At 33.6% G+C, this 13213-nt stretch overlaps 1 protein-coding gene across 3 annotated transcripts in view; it reads left to right on the top strand.

Moving 5' to 3' along the window:
- Nucleotides 1-13213, top strand: part of ZC3H6 (zinc finger CCCH-type containing 6) — a 67477-nt gene that overhangs the window by 42742 nt on the left and 11522 nt on the right. For 2 of the 3 annotated variants that reach the window (XM_077843280.1, XM_077843279.1), the window contains exons 4-7: nucleotides 1653-1902; nucleotides 4254-4387; nucleotides 9066-9182; nucleotides 9799-9912. In XM_077843280.1, coding sequence (XP_077699406.1) covers nucleotides 1653-1902; nucleotides 4254-4387; nucleotides 9066-9182; nucleotides 9799-9912 — 615 coding nt within the window. Of the gene's footprint in view, nucleotides 1-1652; nucleotides 1903-2691; nucleotides 2763-4253; nucleotides 4388-9065; nucleotides 9183-9798; nucleotides 9913-13213 lie in introns of those variants that run through there. The other variant, XM_077843281.1, reaches the window with a different exon arrangement.

Genomic DNA, 13213 nt, shown 5'->3' with positions numbered 1-13213 from the left:
TGTGGTGTAATGTGTGATCTATTCTGGAGAGTGTTCCATGTGCACTTGAAAAGAATGTGTATTCTGTTTTAGGATGGTATGTTCTGAATATATTTATTAAATCCATCTGATCTAGTGGGTCATGGAATCACGTTTTTTTAATAAAGGAAAAGTAGGCACCGTTCAACTAATTAATTAATCTTCACCTAATCTAAGCAATTGTTTTTTACTTTATTTTCATAGTGTTTTTATTTAAAATGTCAGAAACTGCCTCGTAGCTACAATTATAAATCCCTTTCTGAATTTCTAAAATACTAGATTAGAACAGTTCATTTTAAAAACAACAAACAACAAAAAAATTTCTAAAATACTGCTTAAAACAATTCAGAAATCTTAATATATCTTCAAAATTTAAAATTGATGAGCTAATTGATTTTCTTGATATGTTTAGTTAAGTTTTTTTGTCTCTATTTTATAATTACTGAAAAATATCTAGTATTTCCCTGCATTTTGTTAGTCAATTGTTAATAATCTACCAGGGCAGACAGTATTTTTATATTATATTTAAAATGTGCTAAGCTGAAGGTGAGTCATGGCCTGGGCTTTGCTAGATCTTCAAACTGTAATTTTGTGAATTTTTTCTTTTTTTAAAAAACAATTGACAGAAGATAGGATTGAAATAGTACAAATATTTTAATGAATAGAGATAGAATTGAATACTATCATTAAATAAAATTGTAGGACTAGGAGTGTCTGGGTGGCTCAGTTTGTTAAGTGTCCGAGTCTTGATCTCAGGGTTAAAAGTTCAAGTCCCACCATTGAGGTCCCATGCTACTTAAAAAAAATTATAGAACTAAAGTATATTCTTAGTTTTCATATGCTTTAGAAAAATATTAATAAAGTTGATAATGTATATTATAATAAATAGTTACTAATGAGCAATTTTTTCATTAGATGTTTTTAACTTTTACAGAAATCTTTGTTAGACTTCAGATATAAACCTTTCCTTTTTCTAAAATTTCCACACATATGGTCTTTTAATTAATTTAATATGCTTAAACTTGTTTGGAACAATATTAGAAGAATATATATTTTCTTCCACCTCAAGCTATTTTACTATATTTTCCATATTTTCCAAAAGACTTTTTAAATTTTTAGAGAAAGAATTCATGTATAACAGTATAGATTTTTAAGTATACTTTTGTGTACAAATATTGAGACCTGGAACGTGGAAAATAAAACAAAACACACCAGCAAGGATCTATGAACTAAATTTATAATATTTAATAATACCAGAGTAGCATTTAGCTTTTTTTTAATATTTTATTTTTTTATTCATGAGAGACACACAGAGAGAGGCAGAGACAATAGTCAGGAGGGGGAAGCAGCTTCCCTGAGGGGAACAGGATATGGAACTCCATCCCAGAACCCTAGGATCGAGCCCTGAGCCAAAGGCAGATACTCAACCACTGAGCCACCCAGATGCCCCCATTTAGCTTTTTGAGCCTAGTTTTAAATACTGTCATAGACAAGTACTAACCAGGAGTCAGAACTTCAACTGTCTTTTCTTTTCCCCTTCTTCAAATTTCTGAGGGAAAAAGATATCCTGTGTTATTATCAGTTCATTTATGTAACTAAAAAAATCCTGATAATGATTGTTCATTTTCACTTAGCATGGACATTTATCAGGAAGCTACATGACATCAAAGAAAAGTCAACATAACAAAAAATTTAAAAGTAAAGAATATGATGAGTACAGTACATACAGTGATGACAACTTCGGTACCTACAGTCAGGAAACAGAGGAAGATTTTGCCAGTCAGCTAAAACAATACAGACAAGCTAAAGAAACCTCAGCTACTGCTTTAGGATCATCATTTTCTAAAGAACCAGGGAAAAAACAAAGGATGAAAGTTCAGCAAGGTAAGTGTGAAATTGTCAGTCTCTTTTTTTCAATATGAGAACCTTATTACAACAGGTAGTTATGGAGTAACAACTTCAGTTTCTTAGTTCCTTCTCAAGATCAGCTTGTTCCTGTGGTTCCTGAATTTGTTTTTCTTTATTTTATAGACTTTGAGGACAAAAATCTACAAATATTTCATTCTGCATGATATCTTAATATTTGAATTAGAAAGATACGCTAATATTTTTTAAAGTTATAAAAATGTAAAACACGTTTCCTATTACATTTTTTCCCTTTCCTTGTATAAGGACGTAAGTATACTGAAAAAATGGCTTGCCTTTTTCAGTTGTTTCTGTTACTCTATACATTGCTTTATATTTTAGACCTGTAAATACAATTCTGGGAAGCTCTTCTTTTATTAAACTTTAAAAGATGATGATCATCTTTGCTGTGCAAATGTACTTATACTTAGGATTATGAATATCCTTCAGGATTGGAAATAACATAAACTAAAGAAATTTCTGGAGTGATCATTAATTCATCTGCTGTGTTGAGGTACATGATCCCTGAGACACCAGGGCGAGTTGCCATAGAAATGGCGGGTCACGTAAAGGTCAAATCAGCCTTAAAAACTGTCCACTCAATGTCTGCTTCAAGAAAACTGGAGCAAGATGATGCTGAAGTGAAGGAGTGAGCACCCAAGCCCTATATGACTATACTTTCTATATTGTTGACAAAAGGAATCAGTTATGAGTAAATGTAGTTATTTTTATGACTTTTATTTTTTCTTGATTTCGTAGCAAAATTCCTTTGAAAAATGTGAATCCAGGCTTTGCTGACCTAAAAGGGAAAGGAATTTGTGCATATGCTACTGTAATTAGTAAGTTTCTTCCTGAAGTCTAGACATAGTGGTGTCAGGAATCACTCCACTTGGGGAATAAGGGAACATGGAGAGATTTTGCTCAGCCATTCCCACCTGAGGTTTCCCCTTTCAAGCTCTTCCTGTTTGTTCTGTTAAAGAATTGAGTATTCTTCTATTTTTGACATTCATTTTTCCCCCTCAGGTGTGAAAGTAATATATGGTCAAATGCAGAAAGATTTTTCTGTATATAGATACAATAATATAACAAAGATCAAAGATAAAACAAAACTAATTTGAATCCCTACACCCAGAAATAATTACTATTAATATTTTTAATGTACATTCTTCCAGAATTTTCCTGACAATTATTTTTAACAAAAAACTATGCATATTGTTTAACTTATTTTTTCCCTAAACTATGGACTATATCTCAGTCATTCTTACATTAATGAGTAGCTTTTAATGCTAACATTCTATTCAATTAAATAGATATGCCATATTTTGTTTGATTCTTAAGTTTGTGTGATTGTAGTCAATTGAGATTTAAGTTGCACCCAGGTTTTTTTTAATTCGGTAATTAACCCTGCATATTTATACACTGTTTCAGAGGATATCTTCACAAATATTTTTTCTGAAGAATAAACTCTGAAATGCAGAATTTAATCAAAAGATATAGCCACATATTTGAAGATTTTTGGTCCATATACCAAATTGATTTCCAAAAAGTTGATAGAACAATTTATAATAATACCCCACCAGTGTGTGAAAATGCCAATTTCTCCAAGTCCCTACCAACATTGTTCTTTGAAGTGAAAATTGGTATGTTATTTTAAAATTTTTAATTTCTTTGACTTTTTTGAATGAGGTAAAACATTTTTTTCATATATTTATTTACTGGTTTGTTGGTTTATGATTACTTAATATGTAAGAAAATGTATTAGTTCAATGTGACATTGGTAAAATAAGAAATCATTCTGTAACTTACTACCCTACCTAATACGTAATTTTCATAATTACATACTTTTAAATACCAAGTTTTTTGAAAGTAAAAGATGTATAAATTTTACTCAGAAATATATGTGATATGAACACAAAATTATCACTAGAAGCTCAGTTTGGTCAAATTAACCACTAATACCTACAGTGTCTTCCTTAGGGATGAATATAATATTTCATTCTCTTAAAAACAGAAAGCCTTGTTATTTTCTTATTCAAAGGAAAATTGAAAAGAATAAAACTAGCTTGGATTTCTGTAGCCATGTATATTCTTGTGCCTTGCCTGCCTTATTATTGTTAACATTCCTTAAAAGAGAGAGAGAGAGAGAGAAACACTACCCAGAAAATAAAATGTAAAGATTTACTTAATTTTTTTCACTGAATCTAGAGAAGAAGAAAAAGAATGCACTGTATATTATAGACTATTTAAAATATGCTGTTCCCTATAAACTAATAGATTGACAGATGTGTTGTTTTTTCTATAATATTTGAAGTACATTTTAACTCTTTTAGGTATTGAACAGAGGGTTAAAAGTTTTAATGTTGGTCGTGGACGTGGTTTGCCGAAGAAAATCAAACGCAAAGACCGTGGGGGAAGAACCAATAAAGGGCCTAATATGTTTTCAGGAATGGATGACTTTCAAGAGGTACTGAGACTTTATAGATAATGAGGAGAGCGTTTAATCTGTTTGGCTGCAAAGAAAGCATTGTGATTTTAATGCTACTTTCCTAGTAAATGAAAAATTTCTAGCTAAGATCAAATGAGTATAAGTAGATTCTAAAAAAAAAGAATTAAAAGAATTGTTTTAATTAGTCAAGATGCTAGAATAGAGATGCAAATGTAAGGTGACCTCAAAAAAATTAATGTGTTTGAAAGCACCTCAAAATAAAATTGGTATGTCAGAATGTGGTTCTAGTAGTCCTCTGTTGTGCTTTTCTTTCCTAGAAGTGATCTTCTCTAGATGCAAAGGACAATAAAATGCTAATAGCTCAATATGGTAGCATGGCTAATAAAAAGGGAGATGATACTGTAGTGGTAAATTAACTTATTAGAACTTATTAGAACTGAAAGCATTGAAAGAGAAGAAAAGGCAGTATAAATGGTTGGAAAGATGAATTCGTGTGTCTTGTATATAGTAGATATTGAGTAAATATATGTTGAATTCTGAACATGTACATTTCAGCCTTGTTGCGACTTTTGGGATTAAAGTGGTCCAAATCCAGTGTTCTGCCACTGTTGCAGTCAGATTTATTGAATCATACAGAGCAAGGGTAGGTTGTTAGAAGCTGCAACCTTGAGTAAGAGCAAAAGAATAGCAATATATGGCAATTTGAAAATGGTTTTCTGATGTCTGGGTTTAAAGATACTGGAAAAGATTTTGTAATATGTTGTACTCCTCAGTATACTATTTAGGGAGATGTTAATGGGTATGACCTAAAAAAAGTTCAGGCCCAAATAAATTTGTGAAACCCAGCACATGCCACTCAAAGGGATTTTCAGTTGACATTAATGTATAAAGGCTTCTTGCAAGTTAGGTGTAAAAAAGCCTATTTTACTTTGTTCAATCCATTGTTTTCAGATTTTACTTGATCCTGAGCTGCCCCCACACTCCCACAATCTATTTTTTTAAAGATTTTATTTATTTATTCATGAGAGACAGAGAGAGAGAGAGGCAGAGACAAAGGCAGAGGGATAAGCAGGCTCCATGCAGGGAGCCCGGGTCTCCAGGATCACGCTCTGGGTGAAGGCAGGCGCTAAATTGCTGAACCACCCAGGGATTCCCCCACACCAATCTATTAATATTCATTGAACCACTCACTGTTCCATGGAATGGGAGCTTGGAAACAAGCTTAGAATTTCTGAGTGATTGTAACCTGCCTGTCCATCTTCTTAGACTTCTGTAGAATGTGCTGCTTTCCCTAACCAAATTAATATGAATGCTTTCTGAAAGTAAGGTTTCTCCTATATCCAGTAGTTACACACTATATTTGGGAAAAAAATTAGCTTCCAAAAAAATGTGGCTTTGAACAATTTACTGTCTCTAAGCCTCAGTTTGCTTAATTTGTGAAATGAAAGTATGGTATTAAAAAAAAAAAAAAAAAAAGAAAGTATGGTATTAAAATAATTCTCAGGAGCCCTATAAGCACTAACACGTTTACAGATCTGGATTGCAACTAAAAGATTCTTTATCATGTTATAGAAAATCAGAATAAATTATTTCTTTTGCATTCATCAGATTTAGAATATTTTTCCTTTTGTTTATTAAGATTAAAATGTTATCAACTGTGTCAATTTATTGGCTGTCAAGAGAGATTTCTTGTTTTGATTCCAGAAACAACCAGAAGAGTGCCAGAGCCCAAGCAAGTAGCTTATGTTCAGGAGTCATCTGGGGGAGACCTATCCAGGGTAGAGTGAACATGCTAGACTGGCCACCACAGATCAGTTTCCATCCTTTCCAGGGGAGTGTGAGATATTCCAAAAGCCAGATAAATTCACAGATACCTGCATGTCCATGAACTGTCTTGAAAATTCAAGGATGGTTATAGAACAAGCAAATAGAACAAATTCTTGATATATTTGAAGGATTTATTTATTCTGTTTGCCATAAAACTCCTTGTTTTTTTTTGTCTTTATAATAGCTGTTACATTTTCTATAAATACATATTATTTTTGCTGGTAAATCTTTTCATTTCCTCTTCCTTATATATTTAAAAAATATTTTATGCTCTTGTTCCTGATGTCAGTATAATGTATCTTCTAGAGTAAATACATTTTAATATAACCAAGTAGATAGTTTATATTCCTTCTCTCCATCTTTCCTTTCTCTTCCTCTTTCTTTTTTTTCCTCCTCCTTTCTTGAATTGTGTTTTCTTAGAGATAGCATGATACAATGCAAACAATTCTTTGTATCCTGACTGCTAACTCATCGTATGACCCCTTGGCAAGACATTAATTTCTCTAATCTTCACTTTTCACATTTGTCCAGTAAGGGTGATGAACTAAATGACTTCTTCTCTTAACAAGAGATCTTAAGGGTAGAGGGCATTCATGTTGCTTCTGTAGGCTCGTACATAAAAGATCAGATCTTCTAAGCACTGTATTTTATCCTAAAATTTTATTTTTAACGTTGCTTTAGATTTTCTAGATTATCTTGATTATAATTAGGTTATTCATGGTATGGTTACTGATATACTTTCTACTCATTTAAACTAAGCTAAGCTAAAAAAACAAAACAGAAAAACCTCTATCTTCTATTAAAACAATGAGGCACATCATTAGAAAGTAATGTAGAGTGAGTTGATGAAATGTAGGTACAACTTGGTTATTTTTCAGGGTGGTTTTGGAGGTTTTTTTGGTGATTACCTAATATTTTACTTTCTAATTTCAGTTATATTCTTCAAGTTGGCTTATTGATTTTGTATAATGCATTCTCCTTGGTTTCCTATTTTATTATAGCCACCATTCTTTGTACAGAAGGCATAATGTGAGCTGGTCATTTATATCTACTTTTCTAAATAGGCCTGGAAATAGAAAACGTTTGTGAGTCAAATTTATGTTAATATAAGACATTTTAAATGATCCTATCAGAGTAGTATAAGCGTTTCATTGTGTTTTCCTGGGGCAATTTGGGTATACTTATATTTTTAAAAAGAACCTATAGGATTATCTGTTTTCTTGTTATTTTTGTACTTTTTTTTTCAAAATTCTTAGAGTAAAACATATATTTCAAACTCTCGCACTGAGGATCAGACTTTAAGTCTAGCCATCTTTGCCTCAAGAGTTTGCTGTGAGGCAGCTTCCTATTTTCAGTACGTTGTGTTTTTTTCTACATCTCCTAGCGAATTGAGAGAAAGGGAAACAAATCAAATTAGAAGAATAAGGAGTGGGCAGCCTGGGTGGCTCAGTGGTTTAGTGCCGCCTTCAGCCCAGGGTGTGATCCTGGGGACCAGGGATCGAGTCCTGCGTTGGGCTCCCTGCATGGAGCCTGCTTCTCCCTCTGCCTTGTCTCTGCCTCTCTCTCTCTCTGTGTCTGTCATGAGTAAATAAATAAAGTCTTTTTTTTTTTAAAGAAGAGTAAAGAGCTCTTGAACTCCTACTATATACAAAGCATGGTACATACCAGGTGTTTTGAAAAACAGTACTGTTTTATAGAGCTCATGAATTTAAGTCCTTACATGGCTAAGCATCATATTCTTGTTACTCAGTCTTCTTGTACTCATAGCAAAAGTCAAATAGGGATTGAAGGAGAAAGTAAGGGAAACAGGTAGGGCTGTGGGATTTTCTACCATATACTTCTTTTTGTTATTTTTTAAAAGTTAAAGGAAATACATCCTCCCTCTTTTTTTTTTTTTTTCCTAAAGGAAGTACAGAGTAACCACACATGCAATGTGTCTAATTTTTTAGAGATCCATCTAGAAACATATACTCCTAGATGTGTGGGTATATTCTTCTAGTCTTTTTATCTTTGTTATTATAAAATTCAGGTCAGTTTTCCAGTTAGTAAAGTATTGTGAACATTTTCTTATGTCCTTAAATTGTCTATCTCATCAGTTTGTAATGATTACATAATAATCTACCACTGATCTGCATCACAGTGTATTTGACTGGTCTCTTTATTTGGAATGTGTAGAGTATTTCTTTTTTTTTTAAGATTTTTTTTATTTATTCATGAGAAACACACACAGAGAGAGAGAGAGAGAGAGAGAGAAAAGCAGGCTCCATTCAAGGAACCTGATGTGGGACTCGATACTGGGTCTCCAGGATCAGGCGGCACTAAACCACTGAGCCACCCGGGCTGCCCTGTGTAGAGTATTTCTATGTGTCTATCTGTTTGTTGTTTTATCATGTAAGTAATTCTGTGATAGTTATTTTTGTGAACAAATGTATTATGCCTCCCTGATAATTTCTTCAGAATACTCCTGAAAAGTACAAATTTTGTGTCAAACAATATGGATATTATAAATCTTCTATAACATTGCTATCAACAATACACAAGAATGCACATTTAACATACCTTTGCCAACAGAGTATTATTAATTTTCAAGCTTTTCATAATTTTATTTTTAAAACATAGTTGTATATCTTCATTAAAATAGAAACAGGGTTCTTTGCAACCATTAGTAGCAATAAGCAGTGTATTAGAAGCATACCCCAGCATCTGAATGCCTACTCCTGACCACTTTACATAGTAATTTTTTTTTTGTTTTTTTTTTTTTGTTTTTACATAGTAATTTGTATTGTTTTCCCAATGCATTTGACTATCCATTTTAGTACCTATTTAATATTTCAAATGTTGTATTCAAATGAATTTTTCTTCCTTACAGTATAGTAAACCAGGAAAAAAATGGAAGGTTATGACTCAGGAATTCATTAATCAGCACACAGTGGAACACAAAGGAAAACAAATCTGTAAATATTTTTTGGAAGGAAGATGTATTAAGGTAAGTTTTTATGAGTATCATAAATCATTTTAATTTCTGAAATAATCTTTAAAATGTAAACTCTTTTTGGGGGGGTGGTTAGTTTTTTTCATTTCTTGTATAGTTGTAATAATAAAGCTGGTTTTTCAAAGTGATCTATGGAAAATGCTGCACATCAGAGCTCATTTAATTATATTCTGGGACAGTAATATAATTTGTTGATCTCAGATTTTATTTAACAAACACATAATACGACTGTGTAGCAAGTACTGTTCAAAGTAGATAACTAATATTAAGTGTTTTAATCTTTATAGCAACCTATGAAGTAGTAACTGTTATAATCCCCATTTTAAACATGGCCAAACCAAGAGGTTAAATAAGTGCCCACAGTAGCTCAGCTAGAAATAGTGAGTGCTGGCAGAACCCAGACAGTCATCTCTGAGGTCATGCTTAACTATGTTGCCTCTACACATAGCCACATCCACTGTCTTGGGCAAGAATTCCCAGGGATTGTTTGAATGTTTATTAGATCATTATTTTTATTTGTAGACTGAAGATATGGCCATAGTTCTCCATGAAACACCAAAGAGAAAATTTAATTGTTTTTTTTTTCCTCTTTCTTTCTTTTTTGTGACAGGGAGATCAGTGTAAATTTGATCATGATGCAGAGTTGGAGAAGAGAAAAGAGATCTGCAAATTTTATTTACAAGGATATTGTACCAAAGGAGAGAACTGCATTTATATGCATAATATCCTTTGTTAAAAATATGTTAACAGGGGATCCCTGGGTGGCTCAGCGGTTTAGCGCCTGCTTTTGGCCCAGGGCGTGATCCTGGAGTCCCGGGATCGAGTCCCACGTCGGGCTCCCAGCATGGAGCCTGCTTCTCCCGCCTTCTGGGTCTCTGCCTCTCTCTCTCTCTCTATGTCTATCATAAATAAATAAATCTTAAAAAAAATACATAGCCTTAAAAAATATGTTAATGAAAATATTGAAGTTATAAAACATTACTGAGGTTTTAAAAAAATCCTAAGTGCAACCTAGAAAATCTACTTTGGTTTTAAATTAAAATAGCATGTTACATAAACCAAGTATAGTTAGCCTTTGTGCTTCAAAAGGGCAAACTGAGTTTTATTCTTTACGGAAATAAAATAAACTTTCCTTTGGAAAACAAAATCTATGAAATAAAGGTAGTTTATATTTAATATACTCAGATTATAAGTATTTCAAGCAACTGTCTTCCTGAAAATATAGTTGGCAAAATATTTATTCTGTGACTTAATTGTTTTACTTATGAACATAAGTAATAAATTATCATTGTTGAAAATTATAAAACCAGTCTCATCAAACCTTACCACCCAGTGACAAGCATAGTATATTCTTCCCTACTTTTCTTTTTTTTTTTTTTTAAAGATCTTATTTATTTATTATGAGAGCCACACAAAGAGAAGCAGAGTTACAGGCAGAGGGAGAAGCAGGCTCCCCACGGGAAGCCCGATGTGGGACTCCATCCCAGGACCCCAGGATCACTACCTGAGCCAAAGGCAGATGCTCAACCACTGAGCCACCCAGGCGTCCTTCTTCCCTACTTTACTCTATAGGAATCTATACATTTAAGTTATAACTCCTGTCTCTACCCAAATTGATTTTTCATTATATATAATTTTATATCTATATCTATATATAAAATCATGCATCTTTCCATGTTAACTGCCCCCCCCATTATGTTGCTGCTTACTCAGTACCATTTATGACTAATGGAGCCTTTCCTCATGGATTTGAAACTCCATTTTCATCATAGATGAAGTGTTTATATGTATGTTTTTGTTTTGGACTTTCTTTTGGGCCCCATGGATCTATTTGCCTTTATGTCTGCGTTGCTTTACTGTGATTATTTCTGCCTTGCCAACACTGATATTTCATAGATCCTCATGTTTCTCTTCCACCTAAATTTTAAAGTAGTCTTGTCCAGTTCTAACAATAATGTAAAAAGAGTAAGTGAAAAATCCTTTTTTATCATAGATCTAAATATAAAAAATGAAACCATACAAATCAGAGGATTGCATGAATGGATTCCTTCATAATTCAGAAGAACAGAAAACCTTCCCAAGTCTAACTTAAAAAATCCAGAAGCAGGGTACCTGGGTGGTTCAGTGGTTGAGTATTTGCCTTTGGCTCAGGTCGTGGTCCCGGGATCCTGGGACTGAGTCTCGCATTGGGCTCCCTGTGGGGAACCTGCTTCTCCCTCTGCTTATGTCTGTGCCTCTTTCTCTGTGTCTCTCACGAATAAATAAATGAAATATTTTTTAAAAAATCTAGAAACAATAAAGGAAAAGATCGGAAACTTGCATGAGAAAAATACGACATACGTAAAGTTAAAGATAAGTAATAGAAAAAAAAAGATAAGTAATGAGAAAAATTATTTGCAACTTTTATCACTTACAGAGAGGTAACAGCTTTAATGTATAAATTTCTAAATATTGAGAAGAAAAATGGACAAGATGCAGATAATTCACAGGAAGAGAAATGCAAATGTTCCCAAAATGTATAAAGAGATGCTTAATCCTGTTCATAATAAGAAGAATGCAATATAATGTATGTCGAGGTATCATTTGCAGCTATCAGATTTGCAAAAATGAAAACAAAAAGTGATAGCAAGGTTTGTTAGCAAGGCTGTGAAAAAATAAGATAACACTCAGCATGTGGTAGGAATGCAAAATTGTTCACCCTTATAAATGGGAGCTTGGCAGTGTCTGCAAAATTCCACATGAATTCACCCTTTGACTCAGCAGTCCTACCATTTTGCAAATTCCGATTGGATCCAGGCAGTGATTATTGATGGCTACTCAACTCGTTATCTGACATGTTGGCGAGCAACTTTATGATTGATAGATTGGGCTGACAACATCAGGGCCAATTGCTTAGTCTTAATATCACTAAAAAATCAGGATGCCTGAGTGGCTCAGCAGTTGAGCATCGGTCTTTGGCTCAGGGTGTGATCCGGGGTTCCAGGATCAAGTCCCGCATCAGGCTCCCTGTGAGGAGAGGAGCCTGCTTCTCCCTCTGTCTATGTCTCTGCCTCTCATGAATAAATAAATAAGATCTTTTAAAAAATATATCACTAAAAAACCCACTATACACTAAATGCTTCCTAATATGTTGCAATAAGGAGTATTTTTTAAAGATTTTATTTATTTATTCACAAGAGACACAGAAAGGCAGAAATTTAAGTAGAGGGAGAAGAAGCAGGCTTCGTGCAGGGAGTCTGATGTGGGACTCAATCCTGGGACTCCAGGATCACGCCCTGAGCCAAAGGCAGATGCTCAACCACTGAGCCACCCAGGGATCCCAGTAGGGAGTATTTAAACACCATTTATGTATGACAAATATTAAAATTAACAAATCGTATAAAAATCACAGACTTCTAGATATCAATAAAGGAAATGTGGGAGATATATTAACTGGATCGAATTTGTAGATCATGTTTGGATCCTCATGTGAATAAACCAACTATAAAAATAAATTTTGGGGGCAGCCCGGGTGGCTCAGTGGTTTGGTGCCGCCTTCAGCCCAGGGCCTGATCCTGGAGTCCCAGGATCAAGTCCCACATTGGTCAGGCTCCCTGCATGGAGCCTGCTTCTCCCTCTGCCTGTGTCTCTGCCTCTCTGTCTGTGTCTCTCATGAATAAATAAATAAATAAATAAAATCTTAAAAAAAAATACATTTTTTGGAAATAATCTGGAAAATTTGCATATTGGTGGGGTATTAGGTGAAGTTAATGCATTAATTTTTCCAGGTTGATGGTAAGGTAGTGATTAAGAAAAATACTCCTTATTTGTTTGAAATAAATTTAGAAATATTTTCAGATGAAATGTACTTGGAGTATGGTATGTTTTACATACTCCAGTGTTTGGGGAAAGAGTTGTGAAGAGAGTATAAGAGTGAGAGAGATCTTACAGAATTCCAAATGATGAAAATTGTTGAACCTACATGGCAATCAGGAGGGAGCTCATTTTTTTATTCTCTCTACTTTGGAATATGTTTGATAATTTTC

This window comes from Canis aureus, chromosome 12, assembly GCF_053574225.1.
Source record: "Canis aureus isolate CA01 chromosome 12, VMU_Caureus_v.1.0, whole genome shotgun sequence".
Classification (NCBI taxonomy): domain Eukaryota; kingdom Metazoa; phylum Chordata; class Mammalia; order Carnivora; family Canidae; genus Canis; species Canis aureus.
Note: the sequence above shows the minus strand (reverse complement) of the source record. Positions and strands in the feature narration are given on the sequence as shown.